This window comes from Tachysurus fulvidraco, chromosome 22 (assembly GCF_022655615.1).
Source record: "Tachysurus fulvidraco isolate hzauxx_2018 chromosome 22, HZAU_PFXX_2.0, whole genome shotgun sequence".
NCBI lineage: Eukaryota > Metazoa > Chordata > Actinopteri > Siluriformes > Bagridae > Tachysurus > Tachysurus fulvidraco.
Window position 1 is genome coordinate 2,221,329 of NC_062539.1, and position 27,733 is coordinate 2,249,061.

At 42.2% G+C, this 27,733-nt stretch overlaps 1 protein-coding gene across 1 annotated transcript; it reads left to right on the forward strand.

Moving 5' to 3' along the window:
- Positions 1–1,784: 1,784 nt before the first annotated feature.
- nyap2b (neuronal tyrosine-phosphorylated phosphoinositide-3-kinase adaptor 2b) lies at positions 1,785–27,046 on the forward strand. Its single transcript, XM_027158189.2, has 7 exons — positions 1,785–2,350; positions 8,574–8,769; positions 14,442–14,701; positions 17,329–18,348; positions 21,571–22,632; positions 24,197–24,294; positions 24,396–27,046. Exons 2-7 carry the CDS (start codon positions 8,588–8,590, stop codon positions 24,609–24,611), a joined length of 2,838 nt encoding a protein of 945 aa, XP_027013990.2. The 5' UTR covers positions 1,785–2,350; positions 8,574–8,587; the 3' UTR covers positions 24,612–27,046.
- The last annotated feature ends 687 nt before the right edge of the window (positions 27,047–27,733 follow it).

Consider the following 27,733-nt stretch of genomic DNA (forward strand, 5'->3'; position numbering starts at 1 on the left):
TCTGAAATATTCAGCTTAGTGTTTCGAATCACGAGAGATTTTGCTTCCAGGAATCCGAACGTAAAAACATTTCCCTTTGTACTTACACTATTTTGCTAACGATCGCAAAACAGGAAAATCGCTATTTATCCAGAAAGCACAAAACTCACAAAGATGTTGTAATTGTTAAAACCTGGTTTTAAAAAAAAACACACACTCATAGTGAATTTCTGCTATATAATTCCCTGCACATGTGTTGCTGTATGTTAATATTAGCTGCAAAGCTAGTAATGCTAGCTAGCTAGCTTGTTTTCTGACAGTTTTCGGTAGCTATGTTTACTGCCGCAGTGAGTTTTGTGGTTTTATTAAGAATTTGTGCAGACCCGAGGAAGGAGATTAATGCACTTGCGTTACTGTTTCTATAGTAACCGCTAGATCTTAAAGTTTACGGAAGGAGTCTCCAGTGTCAGCGTCGGTCAGACATAAAGATGTAACTTTGTGAGTTTAGGTTTTTTATCTCGGTTGTCTTATTAACGTCGTTAACAAAATGGAACCATTTGCAAATGGAATAAAACATAAACGTCAAAAAAAAATCAGTTGCCTGTTTATAATCCTTCATAAAGCCTTAAATTTAATAGAAGAGGATAGATGACCCAGGACAATGTGATGGAACAGGAGGTCAGACTGAGCAAACCCCTGCTTTGTGTGTGTGTTTGTGTGTGTGTGTGTGTGTGTGTGTGTGTGTGTGTGTGTGTGTGTGTGTGTGTGTGTGTGTGTGTGGCCTGATTCTTTGTGTGTACACAGAATATTTTGGCTTTTTTTGCTCATGACCGTCATCGTCCTGCTCCTCCTCCTCCTCCTCCTCCTCTCTGCTGGATGCTTGTTCAGGAACAAACCCAGAAATAAAGGAGAAAGAGAGAAAGAGAGAGAAGGAGGGAAGGAGGGGGAGCGAGGGAGTAGGTGAGAGAGGACATATGAGAAGAAAAACAACAGATCGCTTCCCCTCTTTATCCCTTTGTGTTGACGGTGTTAATCCACCAAGCTCAGGCTCCTGTCCACTCTCGCCTCGTAAACAAATCTCACACACTCTCTCTCTTACTCCTATTTGCTGTTTTCCTACTTTTTTCCACTTCCTGTTGTTTTTAAACATTTAAACATTTGAATGAAACTTGGAGTTGTCGATACATAACGAAGAATGTTTTGATATGTAAATGTACAAGATTATTAAATTATTAATCGAGACATAACAATGGAAGTAATCCAAAAAAAGTGCCTCTGTTTTAGTGTGTGTGTGTGTGGCATATTGTTACTGTATATCTTAGTAAGAACCAAGTAAATGTCCCCACACCGACAGAAATACCTGTCAGTTTTTAAAGGTTATTTGTTTATATTTTAATTTATTAATGAAAAACTGTAGCTCAATTAAAAAGTCAATGCATAAATTAATAATTGTGTCAATAGATTAACGTGTGTGTGTGTGTGTGTGTATGTGTGTGTGTGTGTGTGTGTTTGTGTGTGTGTGTGTGTTGTTGTTGTTGTTGATGTCACGTTTTATGGCTGAACACCCTGGGAGTGGCTCGTCCCGTTGCCACGGTGAGGGCGCTGAACCAAACGAGGTAATCAGGTCACACCCTGGCGGTCATTGCGGCCATCCTGACCCGCCCCCTTGAGTTTGAATGACATGTACTTGACCCCGCCCCTTTACTATAGCCCTTGAGCAGCTGTGTAGCTGTCCGTGGTACTGAGAGCAAAAACATTGAGTGTGTGGACGAGAGAGAGAGAGAGAGAGAGAGAGAGAGAGAGAGAGAGGAGGGTTGAGGAGGCGTGCTTTTTTGTGTTTTGGTGCCTGAGTTAATCTGCCGTGGCATCCGCTCTCACTCACACACGCTCACTCTCTCTCGCACACACACACAGACACACACTCTCACACACACACACAGGAGCAAAAGCAGCACTAGGGTGAGATGATGCTTGCATAAGGATATCATCTGGAGCACCACGTTCTCGGATACGTCTTGGTAGACTTTTGATTTTTGAATCTCGACTCAGGTGAAGGAGCTGGAAGACGCCGTCCCCTTGTCACCATGACGATTTCCCGCTCAGCCTGCTGTACTGACAATCTGTCAGACTTGGATTAAGTGGTTTGCAGGTTTAAGGAGTTCTGGAGAACCTCGTGCCCAAACTGTGCCAATCCTGCAGCTTGAAGGAAATCAGGAGAGCTGTGCGACTCGGACGATGGCCAGTGTGCTCCGTTCGGGACTGGAGTCGGATTCTCAGGAATTTCCCCAGGCTCCGTCCGAGGCTGCACGGCTGCTGCACGGGATTCACCTGAACAGGTGTGATGCACGGCCTGCAGGGACGCAGCTGCTCTGTAAGTATCGCTGCACATGCTGCATTACACAACTTCACCAACTCGCATCGGCTACGTTTACATTCATAATCCTCTTGCTGGATGTGTAGCTTGTTGATGCCTGTTGCTTTATTTATTGTCATTCATTCATTCACGTCTTTTATATTTAATTGCTTAGATATTTCTGTTTTCTGTTAATATACGGGTCAGAAAAAAAGGCTCTTTTATTCGGGAATTTTCTATAATATTATATAAATTTATTGAGTTAAACTAACAAAAATCGTCATACAAATTCTAAAATAATATTCATAATATATTCATTTTAATAACGTGAGTTATTTTAACGTTCCATTTAAATGTATTAAAAAAACGACATGTTTTAATTTATAATATATAAAACGAATAATATCTATAAATAGGATTAGATATAAAAATACAGCACGAGGAGCTTTAATAAAATGCACGATTCATCTTTTTTATTATTTTTAATTCTCTCTCTCTTTTTTTTTATTAATCACGCCTAGCAACGCCTAAGGCACTTTTCTTTAAACTGTCACTTATTTAGAAATATTAATTTAAGATGTTTTATTTTAATACATAAAAATGAATCTGAAAATTTGGAGAGTTTTTTTTTTGATGAGTAAAGATTTGCACTACATTTAAACTAAACTAAAAGAAAAAAAACTATAATATTGGTGATATTGTAATCTAAATTTAACTCTCTTAAAAATAAAGAATGTAAGTTTTTATCGTCCTTCAAAGAAGAGCGAGTGGTGAGTGATTAATCAGGGAGGAATGACACAAGCAGGTTGTTCGGAGTTAGAGAAGTGCTGATGACGGTGTTGATTTTTATCGTGATGCAATTTATAGCAATATCGACATCACCGTCATCGTCAGTCAGATTTAGGATCTTGAGCATCCTTTTTTTTTTGTTATCTTCATCACCAGCATCATCCTCCATCCAGCTCCCTGTTGCTTAGCTACACGTTGCTGGAGCTGGTGACATTCTCCGGTTATAGAAAGTCGCTTGTCGTGCAAGGAGCAAAGCGAAAGCGGGATGTAGACACGAGGCAGAAGTTTCGCAGGGAGCCGAGAGGCCTGGATTAATGAGAGAGAACATCTGCAGGGTGTGAAGTCAAACGGGGATCATTTTAGAAATGCTGCTGCAGATGCACAAAGACACACACACACACACACACACACACACACACACACACACACACACACACACACACACACACACACACACACACACACACACACCTACCTGCCTCTGGTATCTAGTATGACTCATAACACTGCACCATGTCAGAGGGTTTGACTTTGGATCACACACCTGTTTTACATCAGGATGATTAGAAAATGAAGAAATCTCATGCAATTGTGTGTCAGATTTTGGCAGCATGATTCCCATCTGGCTGCCCTCATTAACCCCCTCCTCCATCTCTGCCAGCCTCTCTCTCTCTCTCTCTCTCTCTTTCTCTCTCTCTCTCTCTCTCTCTCTCTCTCTCTCTCTCTCTCTCTCTCTCTCTCTCTCTCTCTCTCTCTCTCTCTCTCTCACACACACACACACACACACACACACTGACACACTAATGCAGCTAAGTCGAGCCATTAACTCTGTAACCTCAGATAAATCATTGTAGATATTTCTTCAACAAAAGTTTAAAAACACTAACTAAAGTTGTCCTTGTTTGGACCCCACAAGGTCAAGATATTTCTATCGTGTTTAGGACACCTAGCCATAATTGCCGTTTCACTTGTTAAAACCTCTCTGATATTCCTCTCCTTCTGGAGACATTAGGTCCCCCCCCCCCCCCCCCCATCCCACACACACATAAACAAGCAAGTCTCCGGGCTGCTTTTAAACCCTGACCTACATAAAGTATAAAGGCAAGCTGACGCTCTTTTTCTCAGATGTGAATGACGTATCGCATCTCCGCACTGCTACAAGGGCATATTTTAGTGCTTGAGTCAACAGAAATACAAACACGTGGATCACAGATCTGGTGCGCATCATAAATCTGGCGCACATCACAGATCCAGTGTCCATCACAGATCTGATGTACTGTATGCAGCAAATCTGGCACATGTCACAGAACCGGTGCACATCACAGATCTGGTGCACATCACAGATCTGGTGCACATCACAGATCTGGTGCACATCACAGATCTGACGGATGTAGCAAATCTGGCACGTCACATATCCGGCACATGTCACAGATCTGGTGCGAATCACAGATCTGGAACACATTACAGATCTGATGTATGTAGCAAATCTGGCACATCACAGATCTGGTGTCCATCACAGATCTGGTGTATGTAGCAAATCTGGCACATCACAGATCCATTGTCCATCACAGATCTGGTGTATGTAGAAAATCATGCACATCACAGATCCGGTGTCCATCACAGATCTGGCGTATGTAGCAAATCTGGCATGTCACAAATCTGGCACATATCACAGATCTGACGTATGTAGCAAATCTGGCATGTCAGAAATCTGGTGCACATCACAGATCTGGCACACGTCACAGATCCGGTGTACATCACAGATCCGGTGTACATCACAGATCTGGCACATGTCACATATGTGGCACATGTCACAGATCTGGTGCACATCACACATCCAGCAATTGTCACAAATCTGGCATACGTCACAAATCCAGCGCACATCACAGATCTGCCATACATGAATAACCCAGCGCACATCACAGATTCGGTGCTCCCAGGTTCCTTCTATACAATATAAACATTTGTTTTGATTTGTTTCATTTGTTTTGATTTGCTTCATTTGTTTTGATTTGCTTCATTTGTTTTGATTTGCTTCATTTGCATTCTTGTCGACATGCTTAAGACTTAAATACCAGAAAGTGCACTTGAATTTTTGAGACTGCATCAGTTTGTAATGCAAGATTAAGATGGAATTAAACCCCAGAACTGCCACTGACCAAAATAAAGTCGCAGTGGGTGTGGCCTAAAATTCTAATGAGTGTGTTTGATTGACAGCCTGTTTAACGCCTCAGCATGTCACAAACCACAAGGTTCAAAAATGAGAACAATTTAGGGTTACAACTGTCCTGGGACTGGCGAGAGTTAACGTAAGGTTAATACCAGATTAGCCCCGCCCACTTCACCTCGGAACGACCTACATTAATACAGTCAGGGGACAAACATTGGTGTGGTTTCTCTGTGAATTTAAACATGCAGATTGTTGCCATGGTTGCAGTACAATCAAATACTCAGCAAACCCTTATGTGCTTATGTTCTTCATATAACTGCTTATTAATGAACTCTATAGCAGACCGTGACCTTGTGTGTCCAGGAAACGTGAGCTTCTGGTATTAAAGACATTTCTTCATCCATTAACATGTTTTGCTCAGTACTGCTATAGTATTTGTAGCTGTTCTGTAATTTTGCTGTCCTCCAATTGGTGGATTTTAGATGAGCATCATAGCAAAGCAGTGTTTAAAAATTCTTAAAACTTTCACAAAAAAAAAATGTAATGTTTATCTTACACGAGGTCACTCGGAGCCTGGAGTCTATACAAGCGGGCTCAGGGCACAGGACTTGAGGGACACCATGGACAGGTAGTGTTGGGAATCAAGCCCCCAAACCTAGAAGTGCAGGGTAAATGTGCACACACACACCGTGAACTAGAGGTCTTCTCGGGTCTAAAGAAATGTACCCGACCCGAAGTGACCCGAATCACTTTTTACCCGAACCCGACGTACATAATTTTTATTCTTTTTTAAGAAAGACCCGACCCCAGACAAACCCGAAAAAATTTGACCTGAGTCCGACCCGACCGGTCCGACTGGACCCGAACGTTGCACACACCGATGCAGCCCTGCATGCACCAGTCAGACAGAAAAGTAACCGCTACAGTGTGGATTCAAAATTGATTGACAGGTCTGTTTCAACGAAAATAAGCTTACCGCCAGCAACACTGTGTCGCAAGCGGTCTTGGCAAACAGAGGAGAGGTTGGAAAAGGACTCGAGTCGACACACACGCGAGATACAGTAGTTCAGGTCTTCTCTGGTCCGTTTGGTAAAAACACATTCATTTTAAATTACCCGAGACATGATGCCGCTATTACTATACCCGACCCATGTCCGAGGCACACGCTCGGACCTCGGACATGTTGGGGGGGTTCGGTGCCTTGCTCAAGGGCACCTCAGTCGTGGTATTGCCGGCCCGAGACTTGAACCCACAACCTTAGGGTTAGGAGTCAAATTCTCTAACCATTAGACCAAGACTTCCCCTATATAATAGTCTATAATAATACCATAGACTTTGGTCTATGGTAACGGCATAACATTTACATTTACATTTATGGCATTTAGCAGAACCCATGACCTTCCGATCAGTAGCCCAACACCTTAACCACTGAGCTACCACATCCACATAAAATATACACAACACACCACGTTATACACCATAAAATCTCAGCGTGTGATTTTTCCTGCAACACCAGGCTGAATATCACAGTGTAAAGTCAGCTTTATCAGGTAACAGAAGCAAGAGAATCTGTCCTGCACGTGAGAAACGACTCCAGAGCCCACGAGATAAACCGAGGCGTGAGAACTGACAGCGTGAGAATCTCACTGACCCAGAATTCCAACGTGCTCACGCAACAAATACGCACAGGGACCAGCTAAAATAGCACACTTCTAAACAACTGGGTTAGTGCGAGTCACTTCTAGGACGGAGAAAGAACCCAGGTCTCTGAGGGATCAGATCTGTGTTGACTCTCACGTTGGACTTTTTTTTTCCTTTCCTGTGCTTCCGGAATGCTTTTATATGGTGGTTCTTGATGTATGGTTTCAAAGATTCCGGTCAGATTTCTTGTTCTGTCGGTTTTCCGTCAGTCACGTGAGGTCACCTGACCTCCAACCTGAGAAGAAATCCTTTTTGTATAAAGGTTGAATATTAGGTAATGTTAGCTGTCTAGTCAATTTCACTAGATTCGTTAGCTTGCTAGCTCGCCCATACGGATTCATAAATATTTTTAGCTACATAGTTTGCAAAGTCTTTGGATGTTGCCTTTAAGCACTTAGACACATTCACCGAGAAATTGCTAACGAACTTCAAAGTTAGCCTTAGCTAGCTAATGAAAAAAAAACTGTATGTGTTTCCTGTACAAGTTAGATGAGTCCTGGGTGGTCCATGGCTTTATTTGTCAGCTAAGCTCTTCGGACCCGTCTGCACCGTCCCAGACCTTGCTACTCCTGCATTTGGGACCTAAAGCGGGACTGTGATTTCAGTTGATCACCCAAACTGAACCATTATAAGTACAGTAATGCCTCGCCACTTCGCGGTTCAAGTTTTGCGGTTCAAGTTTCGCGGCCTCGGCGCATCGCTGATTTTTCAAAAATATTCATCGAAAAATAAAAATAAAAACGGTTTCCAAGGATGCCAGACAAAGAGAGAAACTCTCTCAGAGTCTTTGTACACACCCACGGGCACTCAGACAAGGCACGTGATTGGTTCTCGGTGCGAGATCTGAGCTGATTGGCTGCGCATCATCGCATCCTCTCCCAGCTTCTTCCCTTGTCGTATCTCGCCGCTCTCGTTCACGCTGTCAACCGTGTCTCGCGTATTGGGTTCGAAATGAACTTTTCCTTAAGCCCTTACGATGCCTCCTAAGCACCATGCACCTGTGAAAGATACCTCTAGTGAGCCCAAGAGGAAGAGGAAGATGATGACCATCAGTGAAAAGGTCAAACTTAGGTCCAATCCTACGTCACGGATTTTCACCTATCGCGAGGTGTTCCGGTCCCCATTAACCGCGATAAACGAGGGATCACTGTACACACATACCTGATTTCAATTGGTTTATCTTCTGCTGTTGAACAAATTGTTATATTTCAAGTGTGTAACACTGATCCGAAATAAACGCCGGACATTTTACCGAACAAAAACTCAAGCGAACAAAAGAAAGTGCTGTTACAGCCGTCCACGTCCTTAAGTACTATAATGAAATTACATATATTTCAGTGTTTTCTGCTCAGACGCCAGTGAAATCTAAATGAAATTGGTGGCCAATATAAATGCAACCAGAGTGTTACCACAATGCCCCAGAGACAGTGATGTAACCTCTAATGTCTGCAATGATGCAACCCTAATCACCACATCACACTACTCATGTGACTGATAACACACACGCTACAATAAGACAAGAACCATCAGATCAATAAACCGGAGAACCGGGTTGTCCATGTGTTGTTCTGTATGTTCCAGGAAGTGCAGTTGGCATGCCCCTGACCATGATGAGCTCCAGAGAGGAAGAAGCACTGCGTTTTTTCCAGTACATCGAAGACAGCGGCCTGAGGGCGTACGGCGGAATAGTGACTCGTGACCTGGTGTGGAATGAGAAAAGCAGGATCGCTCCGGAGAAGAACGACAAGAAGAGAAAGCAGGAGGAGGTCGCTAAAAGGTCAGTGAACATCATCGCTTTGAAACTGGGAAAGTTGTGAAGTTACGATATATCCATGGAGATCCCAAGACGGGGTTGGGGTGGGTTCAAGGTCAGTGTGAAGATCCATGTCATTCATTTAGCATGAGGAACGCTCAAATCTGATTGGTCGTAAGGTCGAACTTTTTCAGATGGAGTCTCCAGGGTCAACAATTTGTAACAGTCCGGTGGTAAAGCTATAGCTTTTAGCAACAAACAGACCACAAAGTAAGAAAGTAAGGAATGATGTAGCGATGGCGCGGTTGTCCTCTCACCTCTCTCCAGCGAGCGTGGACATATTTGGACATATTTAGGACTCATTTTGTCCTTGATTGTGGAAATGTGTAAATGTGTAAATGTGTAAAGAAGTTCAGGGAAAGTTCCAGGAAAAGTGGCGTGGCCTTCTGTTTCTCACAGCACTTATATCATGTCTTATATTTCCAAAAAATACATTTGCATAAATGCAAAAAAAAAAAAGAAAAAAGATTTAACCGCAGCTTTGTGTACATTTGTATTTTTCAGCCTGGTTTTGCATAAGTAATCACACCCCTTGAACATTTCCACAGTACCCACTCAAACATGGAATTACAGGCAAATTTAAAAAAAAAACAACAACAAAAAAACAAAAACTATTCACCTCCATCGATGTGGAACCGTCAGAAGTCACACTGTTAGCCGACATCCATAGCGCATAACGCACCTGTTCCCAGAGAACGTAAACAAGCAGCCGCGTAAAGACCAATGAGCTTTCCAAAGAAAAAAAGTTATTAAAAGGTAAAGATCTGAAAAGGTATTAATCGACTGTGGAAAAGGGGGTAAATATTTATGCAAGGCAGTGACTGTACTGTATATGACAATATTTCTTTGTCCTAATTCGAATGTTGCTCTTCTCAGCTGACTGTGATGTAAATATTTCATCCACAGTGGATAGAGGAAAAAAAAAACAAAAAAAAAAGATTTTTTTTATTATGAAGCATATAAGTGGGTCAGTGAGACGACCCAGATTTTGTATAGAGAGAGCGATAGAGAGGAGGAGGAGGAGGAGGAGGAGGAGGAGGAGGAGGAGGAGGAGAGATAGACAGAAAGAGAGAAACAGACAGACAGAAAGAGAGAAAAGCTGTCAGTAAGGACCTGAGTGTGAAAAGCGTCCTAGCAGGCGATGTTGTTCTGCCTGGTGACAGCTGGTGCAGCCACGAGCCAATGAGCTCGCTCCTTTCCTTTGAAGAGAGGCGGGAGTTGGCGCAGGTTCTGTCGTTTCATTGGTTCCTTGTGTCTCTGGGAGTGAACAGCTGTGCACCAAAATACTGATGCAGATAAAGAACTGAAGATACTGAAGAACACACACACACACACACACACACACACACACACACACACACACACACACACACACACACACACACACACACACACACACACACACACACACACACACTCTCCTGTGTTTTGAATAGTCTTTTTATTCCTTGTAATCTTATTTCCTTTGTAAACTCCACAAAGTTTGTTATTGTTATCTGAGTGTCAGGTGTGATGCAGAACCTGACCCGAGGCTGGAATACGGTAATAACACATCCCGTGATCTACATTGCACCTGCTCTGAGGTCTCTAGCTGCCGGCAGAAACGGGTAGACATGTTATAAATAAAACACTGTGCTGTCACACACACACACACACACACACACACACACACACACACACACACACACACACACACACACACACACACACACACACACACACACACAAAATTGCTTGCAATCCTGATAGGGTTTGTATCTGATCCTCAATGTTTCCTTTATGGAAAATATAATCAGATCTATTCCACCCGTTGGATGGTGAAGGTGACATCGACCATGATACCACAGTATGGGATGAAGTCATCAAATGGGACACGATCTGTAAATCTGAAAATCACAGGGGAAATGAATTGTGAGAAAAAATTCATCGTGTGAAAAAAAGCACGTGCCAGTGATATCTCATGAATCTCTTTGAAAACTAGTGAATCATTAAAAAAAAAAACAAATCACGTGTGAAACATTTAAAAAAGAAACGTTGCGTAAATAGATGAACCGTATGATAGAATCGTATGTGAAATGATGAGAGAAAATACACAGGAAAATTCGATATAAAAAACAAACGAATCGTGCAAAATGATTAAACATGACACGAGGTTGTAGAACGAATCACGTGAACAAACACGTGGATATGAAATGAATCGCGCGCGGGGAAAACGTCACAGATAACAAATCGAGGTGAAAAATAAAAGAATCATGAAAAATAGAATCGTAAAAAAACGTCACATTTGTGAAAAAAAACACACGAAAGTAAACAATGTGTGTTTGAAACAAAAGAATCGTATCAAAGAGAGAAATCGGATGTCAAACGAATCGTGTGTGGGGCCAAAAAAATTTAAATGAGCAAATGAATCATGTGCGAAATAACATCTGGGAATTTATGAACCGTATGTCATAAATAATCAAATGATAACGAACAACGCACGTGTAAAAAAACAAACAAACAGAGGAATCGTATGAAGAAAAGCAGTGGAAAAAAAAAACCTCTTATGTGAAACGTGCAAATGAATCACATGCTGAATGAATCATATGGGATTTGTATGAATCATAATAGGCGTGTAAATAGAAACAAATCATGCGGGTAAAAACATGGTGTGGAAATGAAAGCACGCTACACGTGAACACGTGAAGCTCATGTGACTTCTCGGTAATGATATCTGAAGTCTGCTGCACGCTGGTAAGCTGCTGTAGTGGTGCTTTAATGGGTTCGCTAATCAAATCATCCTGGGTTATCTGGATCAGTGGTTTTTAAAATGGGGTCTGGTGACCACCAGGGGTCCAGCAAACACATCTATTGTCTTATCACATTTATCTCTTTCTTTCTTTCTTTCTTTCTTTCTTTCTTTCTTTCTTTCTTTCTTTCTTTCTTTCTTTCTTTCTTTCTTTTATGATCAGTTATATTTCTTATCTACATAAACATTGGTATTAACTATCTGTACGATTGCTCAGACAAAACTTAAAAACAAATCTATCAAGTGACCCATCTTGAATTTAATGCTTTCTCTGGAAAGTTTTATCCCCCCCCACACACACACACACAGCTCGATCGTTTATGGCTTACCCGATAAACCAGTCGTTCCCTCGTGTTCCTTTTCATGCAGTTAATATTTTAATCGATGCAGCTTGTTACCGTTACAAACAGTTTTTGACACTGGAGACTCCTTCTCTTGTTAAATTAAACTGAATCTCCTTACAGAAACCAATCCCGGTGAATTACCCCGACTGTACGAGTGATTGCATGGTAACGAACACCTTCGGCAGGTTTAAGAAGGTGGTGTAAAGTAAATACGAATAATTAACCACTGAGAAAAATATTCGTGCGAACAATCTGTGAAATATTTCTGCCAGGATTACAATGCGTAATTAGATTTATTTTTACCCCTGCGTACGGGTTAAAATCGTTAACATTTTCATATAAATATGGAGGAGGGCGGTTAGTGAAAATTAAGGGCTGGTAAAGTGACGGATCGAGAAGGCGGAAATCTTGACAGAGTGAAAGTTTGTCAGCTCGGAGGCCGAGCGGAGCGGAGCCGAGCACACAGCTGCTGTAACATCGCACTCCTCCTCCTAATGAGAGCTTAAGGGCCTGGTCTGTCACGTGTGTGTGTGTGTGTGTGTGTGTGTGTGTGTGTGTGTGTGTGAGAGAGAACTGGTTGTGCCGAGCAGCAGTAGCAGATTTGGTGTCTGTGTTTGCACAGGGACCTTGTTGCCAGGCAAAGTTAAACCCCTGACCAATGAACTCTTCCCTTCCAACTCCTGCTGTTCACCAGCTGTGTGCATATAAGTGTGTGTGCGTGTGTGTGTGTGTGTGTGGAAACCTGCCTTGTAGTTCCTTGTGGTTACATGAGCAGGACATGAACTGATGAACATCCACCTGATTTTGCGTTTTTTTTTTCTGGTGTCTTGCTAAACAACAACAACAACAACAACAACAACAACAACCAAACAAAGGAACGTTCTGGCGAGAATTTGGAGTTTTAGGGCAATAATCGGATTCAGAGAAAGAACAGAGTCTCTACAGTGTTGTTGCTGCTAATTTTATGACCCCCCCCCAAGTCACTCGTCACCGAGTCTGTACCCTGATGTGTGTTGTACTGTGACATCCTGCATAATTTGTCACACTTCACATATACAAGATGTGAGTGTGTGTGTTAGCATACGTTGCTTTCTGATTGCGCTCGGAAGAGAAAACCCCACTGTGGTGTGGTGCATGAGCAAGACCACAGATTCCCCTCCGTTTCAGCGAAGTCATCCCGCTACACAAATCAACTCCCGCTGTGTTGTGCTTTTCACCGCGTCCTTCTGTGCGCTACGGCGACATCCATTCCTCTGACTGAGTCGTTTACTCACATTCCAGAACAGGATAAATTAGCAACGGAGGTGCTGAGGAAACACACACACACACACACACACACACACACATACATTCATACATACATACACAAACACAAATACACACACAAACACACTCACATACACAAACACACATACACATACTGTACACAAACACACAGAGACATACACACACTTACACACACACATAAACACAAACACACACATACTGTACATACACAAACACACACACACATACACAAACACACACAGACATACACACACACATACATTCATACATACATACACAAACACACATAAACACAAACACACACACACACATACACAAACACACACAAACACAGACACACACACATACACACACACAGTGTATACAAGGAATGTACAGATTCTGCTGAGATCAGTAAAGTGATCACTCTGAGTGGGAGGGGCATAACCCACTGTCCACCAATCACAGGCTCCGTTGCGCTCACGTATGCAGATTACTACGTAGCACTTTTCTCCCAATGTGTTGCACTAACTTTTTTTCGCAGCTGTTACACATTGTTTCCTCACCACAGTAAGACCAGACACTTAGTGCAATACAACGTCTGCACGGTTTATTGCCCTTGAACAAAACTGTACTCACGTATACAACATTTCAGTCTAATTTTAAAAAAAAAACAACAACAAAATTCCAAACGCAGGATGTGAAGAACACACATTTGCTTCTGCTAGTTAATATTTTTATTTTGCTCACCAGCTACAAAAGAAAAAGATTGATATTTACAGTAAAATTTCTTTTGTAGTCGGAAATTCTTGTCTGTTTGGGGCTAATTTCTAATTTAAATATTAACTAAAAAAACCTGGAAGGAACTTGTTGTATGGCAAGATTGTAAATCACAGATTGTCTGAGGTTGTTTTGTTCTATATACAATCTTACTTATTACAGATGGCACCTTTAAAAAATGTAGGGATGATCTCGGTCATGTCACGATGGGGCTGAATGTGATCATGTATCAGCACCATATCAGAAATCTCTCTCTCTCTCTCTCTCTCTCTCTCTCTCTCTCTGTTTCTCTCTCTTTCTGTCTCACTCTCACTCTGCCTGTCTATCTCCATCTTTCTTTCTCTCTTCCACTGTCTGTCTGTCTCTGTCTTTCTCTCACTCTCTATCTCCCTGTCTCCCTCTATCTCTCTGATTCTCTCTCTCTCTCTGTCTCTCTCTCTCTCTCTCTCTCTCTGTAGGACGAGTGAGGAGGTGGCCGTGGAGGGGAAACACCTGCGCATGGGATCTACAACCATGTCGGAGCAGCAGCAGTTTTCCGTTCGCTCTCAGTCTCTTAACTCTGTAGGAGGAGTTGAGGAGGATGAAGGCAGCCCGAACTCACGTAAACAACCTCCACCCAAACCGCGCCGTGACCCCAACACCAAACTCAGCACCTCCTCTGAAGCCGTGGACCACAGCGCCACCACCTGCAAGGGAGGACACTCACACAAGTGGGATGGTAAGTTTACAGACCAGAAACAGTGAAGTCTGTGGAACCAACATGGACAAGTGATGAGACTGAGCGTTAATTCATGACATAGAACATCTACTTTAGTGCTTTTCTTTTCCATTAACACCTTTTTTTGTTTGACTTTTTTTTATACTTTATTTTCTTTCAGTTAGTTTTCATTTCATTTTTTCTAATCACATAATTATTCCACAATTATATTTTTAAAAATATATTTCATTCATTCATTCATTCATCTACTGCTTAATATTAGTTTGTATAATTTTCTTCTTATTACTCACATGCATTCATTTACTTAGTAAGTTGTATTTCTTTAATTATTTATGTATAACTTTTATTTAGTTGTACATTAATCTACTCTTTGAACTCTATTGATTTGTCATTTGCATTTATCTATCTATCTATCTATCTATCTATCTATCTATCTATCTATCTATCTATCTATCTATCTATCTATCTATCTATCTATCTATCTATCTATCTATCTATCTATCTAATGTGATTTACTTACATACATAAATTATAGTTTTTTTTTCATTTACATAGATAATTTAGGTACATTTCTTATATATTTTTTTTATTTATTTATCTGTTTATTTTATAACATTTTATTTATATTAGAGTTCCATTGTGTTGAGTTCATTTCAGTTATTTATACTTTTTTTAACCTCACGTTATTTCAAACAGTTAGTTTTTTAAACCAGTTAATCAGAAACTTAAACTAAAAAAAGTTGCCTGCCATAAATTTTACCGCCTGCCCTAATGTCCATCTAATTAACACTACTGCACACTACTAAAGACTCGAGCCCTATTATTATGGCATCTGTATTAATGAGAAGAAAGAAGTCATGGATCGACCTGGACGCGATCATAACCCCGAACCCGCTTAGAGATCACGTATCAAATGTCTGGTAGTGAACGAAGGAACCGACGCCTCAGGTGTGAATCGTGTTCGTGTGCGTCGTCTTGTGTCATCCGGTTTGATATACAGCCTCGTCTCTGAATAAAAGATTGTTTTAGTGGTTCGTTTTCTCTTTGTTTGGTAATTACACATTTCTGCGTGGGTCTGTTTTTAATACTGGTGCGATATTTTTACAGCAGACCTTCACTAATCGGGTTACAAGCCTGTGCCGAGCGAGATATTGGATTTCAGAGCATGCTATTGGGTTATAGATGTTATTTTTGGAGAGGAAAATCCAAAAAACCAGAAAAGGGGGAAAAAACAATTAGTTTTTATGTGTAATATCGATGGTGTAGTGCATTCTCAATGTGATTAAAGTAACATTCGTGTGCACAAAAAAAAAGATCTTCATGCAAGGTTTAGTCACAGTAATCAGATAAGAATCAGGCAAAGATTTTTGATGTCAGCATGCAGGATTTAAGTGTAGCGTAGTGAGGCGTGTGTTACTGTAGGGAGCACAGCATGCATGCAGATCTTCCTCAATGCCACGGCAACCGACCCACAGAAACAGAGAACCCCCCCTCTCGGTGCTAAACCAATCCCAACGTCAGACATCAGCTTCAGCCAATCATCAACAAGCTGACAGGATGTCAGGGAGAGACAGTGACCAATTGTGATCGAGCTTGGTGCGGCCTAATCCAATAGGGAATTGACAACGTTGGGATGTGTGTTGTTGATGGTTGTGTGTTGCGAGCAAGAGGAAAAGTGGGTGGGATCAACGGAAAGGGGAGGAGTGATGAGGTCAGGCGGAATTCATTCAGAATGAGAGATTGACCTAGATTTAGAAGAGATCTGGGAAAGGGGGCGGGGCTAAACTGGCCTACCAAAATGCAGAAATGCAGAAATACAGAAATAGAGAAAACCACGACCCCCCCCCCTCCAGCACTTCCCCCCCTTTACACATCATTAACACATATATAGTGATGTTTATTAGAGCACAGGCTTGTGAAGGGGCTTGAAAAATGACTTTAATCTGGCTGCAGTGCAGTTTCACTACCCCCCCCCCCCTTCTCAGTTATATCTGCGCCCTCGACATCTTTTCTTTTTCTCCAAAGATAAGAGAGCATAGTTTATCAAGCTGGTAATCAATGCAGCAAATCAGGGACATCGCTGTACTTTTTCTGATTTAACTTCGGAAGAGCACGATGGTGGAGAACGAGCAGGTCACATGGTGCACAGGACCAGATATGAAAATGAATGTTAGTTAACTAGATCAGGTAATATTTACAAACGGCTAGCTGATCGGTCGAACGTGTTTAAACACAAAAATGTCTAAATGAATCAGACCGATTTCTTTTGTTAGCGTATAATTCTTAAAGCCTTCGTTATACAAAAATAGGAAAACTTATAAATTACACCTTATTTCAATGAGCTGGATTTCTGATAAAAGCAAACTGTGATTCTTTACATCGATTCTAACAGCCAATGATTAGTTGTTGTCTTTAAGGACAAGTTACTTCATGTTATCACTTATAAACACCAGCCTCTCCTCTTACTCTTTCTAGGGAACCTTATATACCAAATGCAGATCATGTAACCAACTATTTCGGCAATCATTTTAGATTCCAAAACAGGTGCTAAAGGTGACTTTACTGCTGATGCTAAAATGCTTATGCTAATATTTGCTCCTGTTTTTTTTTTCTCCCCATTCATCCAGCGACTCAGGGCTGCAGCGAGGAGTGTAGACGAGTTCCACCTCCAAAGCCCAAGAGGAATCCCAACACACAGCTGAGCACTTCGTTTGATGAGTCCTACATCCTGAACTCGAAAGACTCTCCCCCAATGGCTCCTTCTCCCATTTCCCCTGTTTCTCCACCACAACCTCAGAGCCCAAAGCAGGACTCAGAGTCAGAGGAACCCGTTTATATCGAGATGTCAGGGAACACAGTGCGAGATACGCCCTCTCGCTCCGAGCCTGAGGAGCCGGGCGAGGCAGTCTACGAGGAGATGAAGTACCCCACTTTTGATGACTTTGATTCGCGCTGGGATCTTATGGGGTACCGCTCTCAGTGCATCACCCCATGTCCATCTGATATGGATATCCATGCTGCCATGAACTACACCCAAACTCCTCGTAGTGCATCCCATTGTGACATCCCTGCCCCGTTCCCCAACCTGCTAACACACCGTCCACCTTTGCTGGTCTTCCCACCAGTGCCTGCGCAGTGTTCGCCGAATTCCGACGAATCCCCACTCACACCGGTGGACGTGAACAAGCTGGCTATGTTGGAGAACGCAGCCTACTCAAAGTCACCCTCCTCCTCCTCCTCCTCAATGGAGCCCCTTAGTTCTGCCTCGTCCTCTCACCTCAGACGGGAACTCACAGCCACACCCACTATCACAGTCTCAGGTCGCTCTTCAGCACCACCGTTGCCATGCGCTCTCTACAGGGGCTCCTCAAACTCTGCAGGGGCCCAGCGGAGCCACTCGGCATGCCCGTCTCCGGTCAGCATGGGCCGCTGCCTCACGCCGCTCAGCCTCATGAGGGCCCCACCTTTTGAAGGGTCGTTTAGTGGAGCTGCATTGCCACGACACCACAGCTCGACGCAGAATGTTGCGGCAGGACGTTCACGGACTCCCACCAGCCCTCTGGATGAACTCACCAACTTGTTCACAAGTGGCAGGAATATGCTAAAGAAGAGCTCTAGTGGCCGGAAGAGCAAAGAACCCTCTGAGAGTGAGTTTCACTAATCCTTGTCGATCGATGGGTTAATCAATAGAGACTTAATAGAGCAGTCAATGAGATAAATGATTAATTAGGCCTCAACGCTGTTTTCACTCAGAATGAATGGCTGGATCAATGGCTGGATCAAAGGAATTGAGTTTTGTGTTATCCAATCAGGGCAGTTGGAGGGAGAATATAGAGCTCGCAAAGATACAGTACATAAAATGTCATATGTCTCAGCCAAAGCCATCCGTTACCAGATAATAAAGTGCTAAAGCAAAATATCAACTACAACTAGCATTAAAGTGCAAAACATTTATTACAGTAATGTTACCAAACTTGCTTTGTATATTTTCAGCATTTCTTGTCCATATTGTGTAAAAAAAAAAAAAAAGCAGAAAGGCTTAAAGGGGTTGGAGGTGAATACTTATGCTAGGTACTGATTTGTCTTGAAACAGTTGAGTACCACCACCCTGCACATTCTGCTGTTTTCGACTCATCGTCTACATCATCAGCAGGTCTGGGTTAAACCTGGTTAACACGGGCGAGTCAGAGGAGAGAAAACAGCAAGCTGTACAGTGTGGATGACGACATCCATGTTATGTTCTGGTTATTTATTTGGCCTGCTTGCCTTGCTCTTTGAGCTGCTTTAATCCAGGAGCTGCGAATAGGCTAGTGCAGATCATATGATTTAATCCGTGGAGATTAAAAGCCGAAGTAGTTTGTAGAACTCTGTGGCCTGTTCTGGAAGCATTAAGCTACGGCAGCATATTATGCCTACATATGTGAACAGTGTTTAAAACCTGAGATCCACAATGCTGGAGGAATCTTCCGTGTGTATCAGACGGATTTGCATTGGGCTTGACGGAGAGCATGGTGGTGTTTTACATGGCCGTTTGTGTACAGCCACAGTAAAATATATGCAGCAACATGGACAATTTAGTAGTAGCATTTAGTATGTTTGACTCTTCGGTACAACATTACAGCAGACACCTCAAACCTTGCTGTTCTGTTAAACCAGAAATGAATGAAGTCAAAGAGGATGTGGCACAAGAAAGATGCATGTTAGCAGATCATTTTTCTTTGCACAACTTTATATAGATGTGACTGCCGGCTCCATGTTTGGTAAAAATAAGGTGGTTAAGTAGCATGACACTGAAACTTTGTCTCCTTGTTTTTTACTGTTGCTTGGTGCACAACATTCTCTAGGATTTTTTTTTTCCTATTTGTTGGGATTTTTTTGTTAGCAGTGCTGGAGGAAAAAAACATTTTGAATGGAAGAATTTGGATGGTCCAACAAATGGTGAGACTTGAGAACCTTCAATCATTCGTTCATTTTCTACCACTTATCCGAACTTCTCGGGTCACTGGGAGCCTGTGCCTATCTCAGGCGTCATCGGGCATCAAGGCAGGATACACCCTGGACGGAGTGCCAACCCATCGCAGGGCACACACACACTCTCATTCACACACACACTCACACACTACGGACAATTTTCCAGAGATGCCAATCAACCTACCATGCATGTCTTTGGACCGGGGGAGGAATCCGGAGTACCCGGAGGAAACCCCCGAGGCACGGGGAGAACATGCAAACTCCACACACACAAGGTGGAGGCGGGAATCGAACCCCCAACCCTGGAGGTGTGAGGCGAACGTGCTAACCACTAAGCCACCGTGCCCCCCTGACCTGACGACCTTTTACATTTTATTATACACTGCAGGTATTTTAATACAACCCTAAAAATGGAATTCAGGTTCAGGGAAATGTGACAAACTGCAAACTGTCGCTTCTGGTAGAGTTTATCTCTAGAGCGCTGACCTCACTAAAAGCATTAAAAGCACAAAAAAAAAATCATTTTAAATGGTCCCAATTGATCTGCATGAGCATTGGTGAATTTGTACAGATGCAGCACCGATGTGTGTGTGTCTGGATAAAGTCACGTGCATGCAGCGCAGCTCTTGTTGGCAAGCTTTTGCTCCTCATGGTAACAGAGGAAAGGAACTCCCTACTGAGTCACTCTCTGAGGAACAGCAGACCAATCCTGATGCAGGTCACAGGCACTAGGTTTCAGCAAACATATGAAGTTCTCTGAGGAGAAAACAAGCTCTGATTGGGATAGCGTAGCACTGCACTACCTGCACAGACATGCACTATGCTAAAAAAAATACTGCTTTTTTTCATAGTGCTTTCAGCTCATGCAATTAGTCCAGTGTTAATTAGGTCCATCATGGCCTGATTTTTTTTTTCCCGGCTGTTCATCATCATGTAAGCTTAATTTCCTTGTGCTGCCTTAAAGCAAATATATATATAATGCAGATTTATTATGTTCTGTTGTCCTGCCTTGTGGCATGTGGTCACCTGATTTGACTCTGTTGTCATTTTCATATGGATTAACGTCAGTTTGCATTTGGACTCGGTTAGGGAGTGTGTTTGATCAGAACATCATCGGTCTTGGTTGTAGGTGAAAAACATCATCGGTGACTCATTTATCAGGCCACCGATCAATGATGTGCAAATTAAACTGTACTAAGAAGCCCTGAGAGAGTGGAAAGAATAATGACAGACATTTATCAGCAATTATTAAAAGCTCATTTGAGGAACATTTGTATAACCCGAGAAAGTCTTTGTTTCATATTATATTGTAATAACAACTGTTAAACACGATTTGTTGTAATACAGAGATGTAATATAGTCATAGCATGAATTCTTCCAAATTTCTTGACACGTAAGCACTGCATCTGTTTAACAAGAAATAAAAACACTAAAGACGTCACCGATATGAATTGCAAGGCAAACTTACATGGCAAAATAAGCTCAAATCATCTTTAGGAGCAAAGTGACACCAAGTGGTCAAATGCTATTCATAAGCAATCGTGTGTAAATGAATAAAACAAACAAACAAACAAACAACAACAAATGAAAAAAATAGCTAAACTGTCTAATCTAGAGTTAGGCACTTTTTATGTGTCCGGATGATTTCTGACCAACATTCCCTCTTCCTGCAGTTATCTGTGTTGTTAGTTCCTGCCCGTAATATATTCAAACGATTCTAGTCGTTTTTTTTGTAACCTTTGGTCAATTTATAGTCTTAGATAAGTAACCTCTACATTATTACTGGTCAAGGGAAACCTTACAGAAACAATTCTAGCAAATCTTTTTGGCACTCAAGACCAACATTAAGTCCTTTTACAAATGAAGGTTTGTAATCTGATGTTTTTGTTCTCCAAAAGGTGAAGCCAAAGGGAAGGGCCATGGTTCCGAATCCAAAAGGGAGCATAAGGAGAGGAGCCATCACAACAAGGAGTCCAAAAGGGACAAGGAGCGCGGCGGGAAATCCTCGCATCGACGTGAAAGCAAAGATCGAGAGCCCGGTGGCATTGAGGCCTTACAGAGACGTGACAGCAAAGACAGAACTGGCAGCCATTCAGAACCAATAGTGAGACGTGATAGCAAGGACAGGGGCAGCAACATGGAGGCAGTACCGAGGCGCAACAGCAAGGACAGGGGCAGCAATGTGGAGCTAGTTTCAATGCGCAACAGCAAAGACAAGGGCAGCAATGTGGAGGTAGGTTCCAGACGCAACAGCAAGGACAAGGGCAGCAATGTAGAGCCAATAGTGAGGCGAAATAGCAAGGACAAGAGCACCAATGTTGAGCCAATAGTGAGGCGAAACAGTAAAGACAAGTTCTGTAGTGGTCCAGAGCTACTTCCAAAACAGGGCAGCAAAGACCGGGGGTGCAGCACCAGTGAGTCCATAGTGAGACATGACAGCAAAGAATGGATCAGTAACAATATCGAACCTATACCTAGACATGACAGCAGGGACAGGATCTGCAATGGCTTGGAGCACATGCTCCGACAAGACAGCAGAGACCTTTTGAGGAATGGTCTTGAACGACATGATAGCAGAGACAGAAGTGGTTATGGGCAAGACTTGTTAATCAGGCACAGTAGTAAGGATCAGGGAAGAACTGGTCCAGAGGCTCGGCGCAACAGCAAAGAAGGAAGAAAGAACAGTGTGGATATTCTTCAGGGTAACAGCAACATAGCAGATTCTGGATGGGACTCTAAGGAATGGGTGAGTAATGGGACAGATGTTGTAAGTAAGAGAGACTACAAAGATAAAGGAATACACTTGACAGAACCCCATCACAAGAGTAAGGACAAGAGCAGCTATGGTACAGAATCCCCTAAAGCACATGACTGGGATGCAAGGTCTGGACCTCCATCCGGGTTGTCCAGCCGGAGCAGACGATCACCTGTTAGTCCTACCACAATGATGGGGAATTCTGGTGAGTAGAGTACTGCATCTGAGGGGTCCATTAACCTACATGTACCCTACAGGTTTGAATCTTTTTGGTCGCCTGGATCATTTTTAATTTTTGGTCATCTTTGTAAAATATAGTATCAGGGTACTAGGCATGTGCTTAATCTCACAAACATATGAAAGGCATCATAAGAAGAAACAACTAATCACAAGAAACCCCTAAAAAGGGCTGGTGTGACTGCTGGGTGGCATGGCACTACCACAGGTAGGCTGAACTCAATTTACTGTCTGTGAGGAGCTTTGCATGTTCTCCCCTCATTCTTATCAATTACCTTAACCCCCCCCCCCCCCCCCCCAAACAAAAACATGCCAACAGGTCAACTGGCCACTGGAAATTGGTCGTCACTATGAGCAACCATGCAAATGAGTTTCTGCCAGGTGCTCTGTGATGGCCTGGCATCCCATACATCAAGTGTTCCAAGCATAGCCTATACCACAAATCATGTGCCCCTTTTCCACCGAGGCAGTTCGAGTGCTGGTTTGGAGCCAGAGCCTAACTTAGAACCAGTTCTTTCTGTTTCGACAGCCAAAGCACCGGCTCCGAACCAGGAAAAGTGGTTCTTAAGTAGCACCAAAACATTGCTGGTCTAGACTTAACAACCGCTTGCGTCAGGAGCTGTGTGCGGGGCTACTGTTAGCGCATTTGATAATGTACCTTAAGTATAATAATGTTTAATACACTTTTACTTTACCGCGATATGATACATTATCAGCTCACATGATAGTAGGTAGCTACATGCTAAGGCTAATTTTTTTTCTGTGTTAATGATAAAATAACGTTATGTACTTTATCGATTACAACCTCCGCTTATATAGATTACACGGAGCTGCACGTACACATTTTTTTCGCCACGTTTGGATGCCAATGCAGGCTCGCAAAGCCATGTGCATTAACAGTAAAGTAACATCCGCCATTGTTGTTGTGTTTGTGTTTGCCCCTGCTGCGCTAACGTTGCTGGGATACGTGACACGTATACAGTGACGTCACACTCGGCGCTGTGATGGCTCTCTAGCCGGTGGAAAGGCAAACCGGTTCTTAGATGGTTCGCCAGCGGAACCAACTTTGAACCAGCACTAGCGCTAGCTCTGAACCAGCACCCGGTTTTTTGGAAAAGAGGCAATGCATAGTCTTATCTGAGAGGCATGTATTCTTCTGTGGAAGAACTAATGAAGCCGGGGGGTCCCAATCTAGGAATAGGTTCTCCTTTCACTTGAATAGGAACCACAGGTAAACATAGGAACTTTAGGAGCTAATCTGATGCTGATCATCGGGTTTTTTGCATCAGTGTTGGCTAATACAGAACCAGTTACATAAACCATTGCCTTATGGTGTGGCTTCTATGTGATTGAAATAATCAGCACCACTAGCTCTTAAGGGATAAGAAAATCAGCCCATGCTCCATTACAAATTGTAAGAATTTGACAAACTTCACAAAAAATTATGTTCTGGGGCACTTTTTCATGATAAAACTGTGTAGTTTACTTGACTAATCTAAATGATTATAACAGAATAGCATCTGTTTTTGCAGATTTAAAGATGGTCCCAAAGGTAGCCCAGTTCCTGTATGCACCAATTGCACCTTCTCCATTAGGGACACCACAGAGACGACCTTCTGAGACCCAAGAGGTACCGTTTTAAAGTGTCTGATTAGCATGAACTTCGAAGACTCCTGCCATAAAATCATTCTGATATGAAAGATTGTATTCATTCTTTGTCAAAACTTGCAGATGCCACCCTTCCCCTGGCTATGTGGCGACAGCACCATGATGGAGACAATTGAAAGGAAACAGCGTTTGTGCCGTGAGATCCGGTCCCGGCAGCAGCCTGCTGAACGGAGCCAGATGGAAAGCATGCCCAGCTGCAAGAAAGCCAACGGGCAAAAGAAATACGGCCCACCCCCTTATTCTACTCAGACTACTGTCTTTTGGGACACTGCAATCTGATTGGTCGCTTAGCACTTCAGGATTTAGCTTTGCTCCCCCCACGGTCACCAGGACAAAGGGATCACCCATTCATCCCCAGCACTGTTTCTGCTAAAAGACAGTCAATGGGATTAACCTAGCAATATTTCTGAGCGTGCCGATCGTCAGGTTTTTGTATTATCCTTTATCTAATATTTTTGTATTGTGATTCCTTGTAAATGGAACCTAGCATTAACAGATATTTTCTAAATAAAATGGAATATCTTTGCAAAGATTATGTAAAGTTAGCACAATACAGTTTGTTCTTTTTTACTTTTTGCCTTTTTTTTTTTTTTACACTGTAACGCAAACTAAAAAATGCAACCGTTAACTTTCGCAGGCCTTCATAGTTCAGACCTCTCAAAATTTATGTGGTATATTGCCATATAAAAATATAAAAGTGTATTTTCACAGTGGATGTGAAATCGGACTAGGGCTAGCTTCCTTTTCGCTGCCTTGCCACATTATGGATTTGATAGAAATGTGCAATTAATGACTAACAGTTTTATTTAAAACGAGATAGTTGACGAGATTTTTATTTATAATTTATGTTTTTATGCGAGCTTTGGATTTAGAATGCAAGACAAAATCGAAGGTTTTGTATGCTGTGGAAGCATGATTGAATTCAATGTACAAACATGGCACAGCATAAGGGTAACCAGTGCGAGTTTATGAAAGGCTAATGGAAGATAAGACTGGGATGTAGACCCAAAGGATCCCAAAGGATCCCAATAGGATCCCTTTTAACCTAGCGATCCTATTTCCATTGGATAATTTTTCTGTTTGTAAATGGCAGAAGGTGTTGTAGCCGTTACTTTGGGTATGTGTTTGCCCAAAGATTTATGACAATCTGTAATCTTAAAGTATTCTTTAAACACTATTTAAAATGTTTTGTGCTTGTTTAAGGAGGTTTTTAGAAGGAGGTGATTTATTAGCATGATCACGCTTACTGTATTATTAAGTGTGATGTGATGGATTTGTGATGGACACAATCAGCCCTGTCTGGGCATTTGAAACCAATGACCAATGGCTCACGGCTTGAGCCTTAAAGGACGTAGCGACTGTAGCTACATCACTCAGTAATTGGGAATAACAGAGGGAAAGAAATGCACTCCCATAATCTTCTGCATCAGTTGGTTGGATACTTGTCACCCTCCGTCTACCTCAACCATTCAGATTAAGTGGTTATTCATCTCCAAAGTATTCATGGATCTGAGAGTTTGTAATCAGGGGTGGACAAATGAAGGGTTCATTAGCTAGCCCAATTCAAAACTGAATTCTCAGTCAATAAATCAATCAATCAATCAATTTGCTGCCCAGTCCTTTCTTTTGGTTGCCTGGAAATCTAATTGACAAGTGGCAGCTAACAATGTATAAGGTATAGAGAGCTAGTTATTTAGTTAAATGCATGAATTGCCACAGAGGGGATGAATGCGTAACCATAGTACCCGTTCTCTCCTGACGTAGCCTGATTTTTGATGTAGCACACTGTGTTAGGATGGATGACGCAAAGGTCACCAAGTTGCCAATGTCCATAATTTCTCTTGATATGTTCAGAAACAAAGTGGCTGTGCATTGTGCTAGCAAGAGTATTATTATATGACTGCTTTGCACTAGAGTTGTTTTTCTGATTGTGTCAGGCTCCTGATTTGCCCACCCCTGGAAGTGAAACCCATCCCCGTTCATTCTTCAAGTAGATAAAGGTAATACCTGTACAATCAAAATGACCGAAAGGTATCAAACGGTGCAGCTTAGCTTACAACAGCTAATGGATGGTTCACATCGGTAGAAATATAAATTGTTTTCACGCTTCTAAGAGGAAAAATTATTCATATAAGTCACTTTAGTGATCTTAAGAAGCTTGTGTATAAGCCTGGTGTAAATCATGATTATTATTTATCACACTATATGAAATTATCTAAATAAATTTCTTGCTGAATTCAGTAACAGAATGAGAAATTATGTTGGCCATGTCAGATTTTTCACAGAAGATCCCTCAGCAGTGTTACACTTATACCCCTTTTCCACCGGAAAGAACCGGGTGCTGGTTCAGCTCTAGCGCTGGTGCTGGTTCAAAGTTGGTTCCACTGGCGAACCTTCTAAGAACCGGTTTGCCTTTCCGTCGGTTAGAGAGCCATCACAGCGCCGAGTCTGACATCGCCGTATACGTGTCACGTTACACAGCAACGTTAGCTCAGCAGCGGCAAACACAAACATGACATCAACGATTTACTGTTAACGCTCATGGCTTTGTGAACCTACATTAGCATCCGACGTGTACGGTGCAGCTCTATGTAATCTGTATAAACGGAGGTTGTAATCGAGAAAATACATAACATTATTTTATCATTAACACAGAAAAAAGTTAGCCTTAGCATGTAGCTACCTACTATCATGTGTGCTGATAACTGATCATATTGCGGTAAAGTTAAAGTGTATTAAACATTGGTATATTATCAAAGGCGCTAACAGTAGCCCCGCCCACAGCCCCTGACACAAGCGGTTCTTAAGTCTAGACCAGCGACGTTTTGCTACGTAAGTTCCACTTTTCCTGGTTCAGAGCCGGTGCTTTGGCTGTCGAAAAAGAAGGAACTGGTTCTAAATTAGGCTCCTAATCAGCACTCAGGTGGAAAAGGGGCACTAGAGAAATGTTTGGAGTCGTTCATGGCTGTATTACAATGAGGTAATAAAGGTTTATGACTCTGTGGCCATACTATGATATATTTTCTTTTTTATTCTGTGTGTCTACAATGTATGCAGCACATTTATTACACGATCATTTACTGTAACATTTACTCCGGAGATCCCTTGAGGGTGCTGGTTAAGGAACGCTGTAACAATGTACAATCTCTTTGTATGTAAAATGTGCACTGTGACTGGTAGAAAGACTACGTCCTTTGTCTTATTGCACTGAGTGTTCTCTTATCTGTATAGTAATGTTTGAGGAAAAAAATGAAGAATGCTGGTTGTCACGAGGGTCTTTCCAAGAGAAATAAATATGAACTTCAATCTGCTATTAAACCTACAGCGAGTCTTTCTGTTTTTTAAAACTGTATATCCAGCTCGAATACAGCTTTATGCTAGAAATAATAGAATTTCTGTCT

Coding starts and splice junctions, on each gene's coding strand:
- nyap2b (XM_027158189.2), top strand. CDS start 8,588: ATGCCCCTGACCATGATGAGCTCCAGAGAGGAAGAAGCACTGCGTTTT. Junction 8,770..14,441: donor CAGGAGGAGGTCGCTAAAAG/GTCAGTGAACAT, acceptor CTCTCTCTGTAG/GACGAGTGAGGAGGTGGCCG. Junction 14,702..17,328: donor ACACTCACACAAGTGGGATG/GTAAGTTTACAG, acceptor CCATTCATCCAG/CGACTCAGGGCTGCAGCGAG.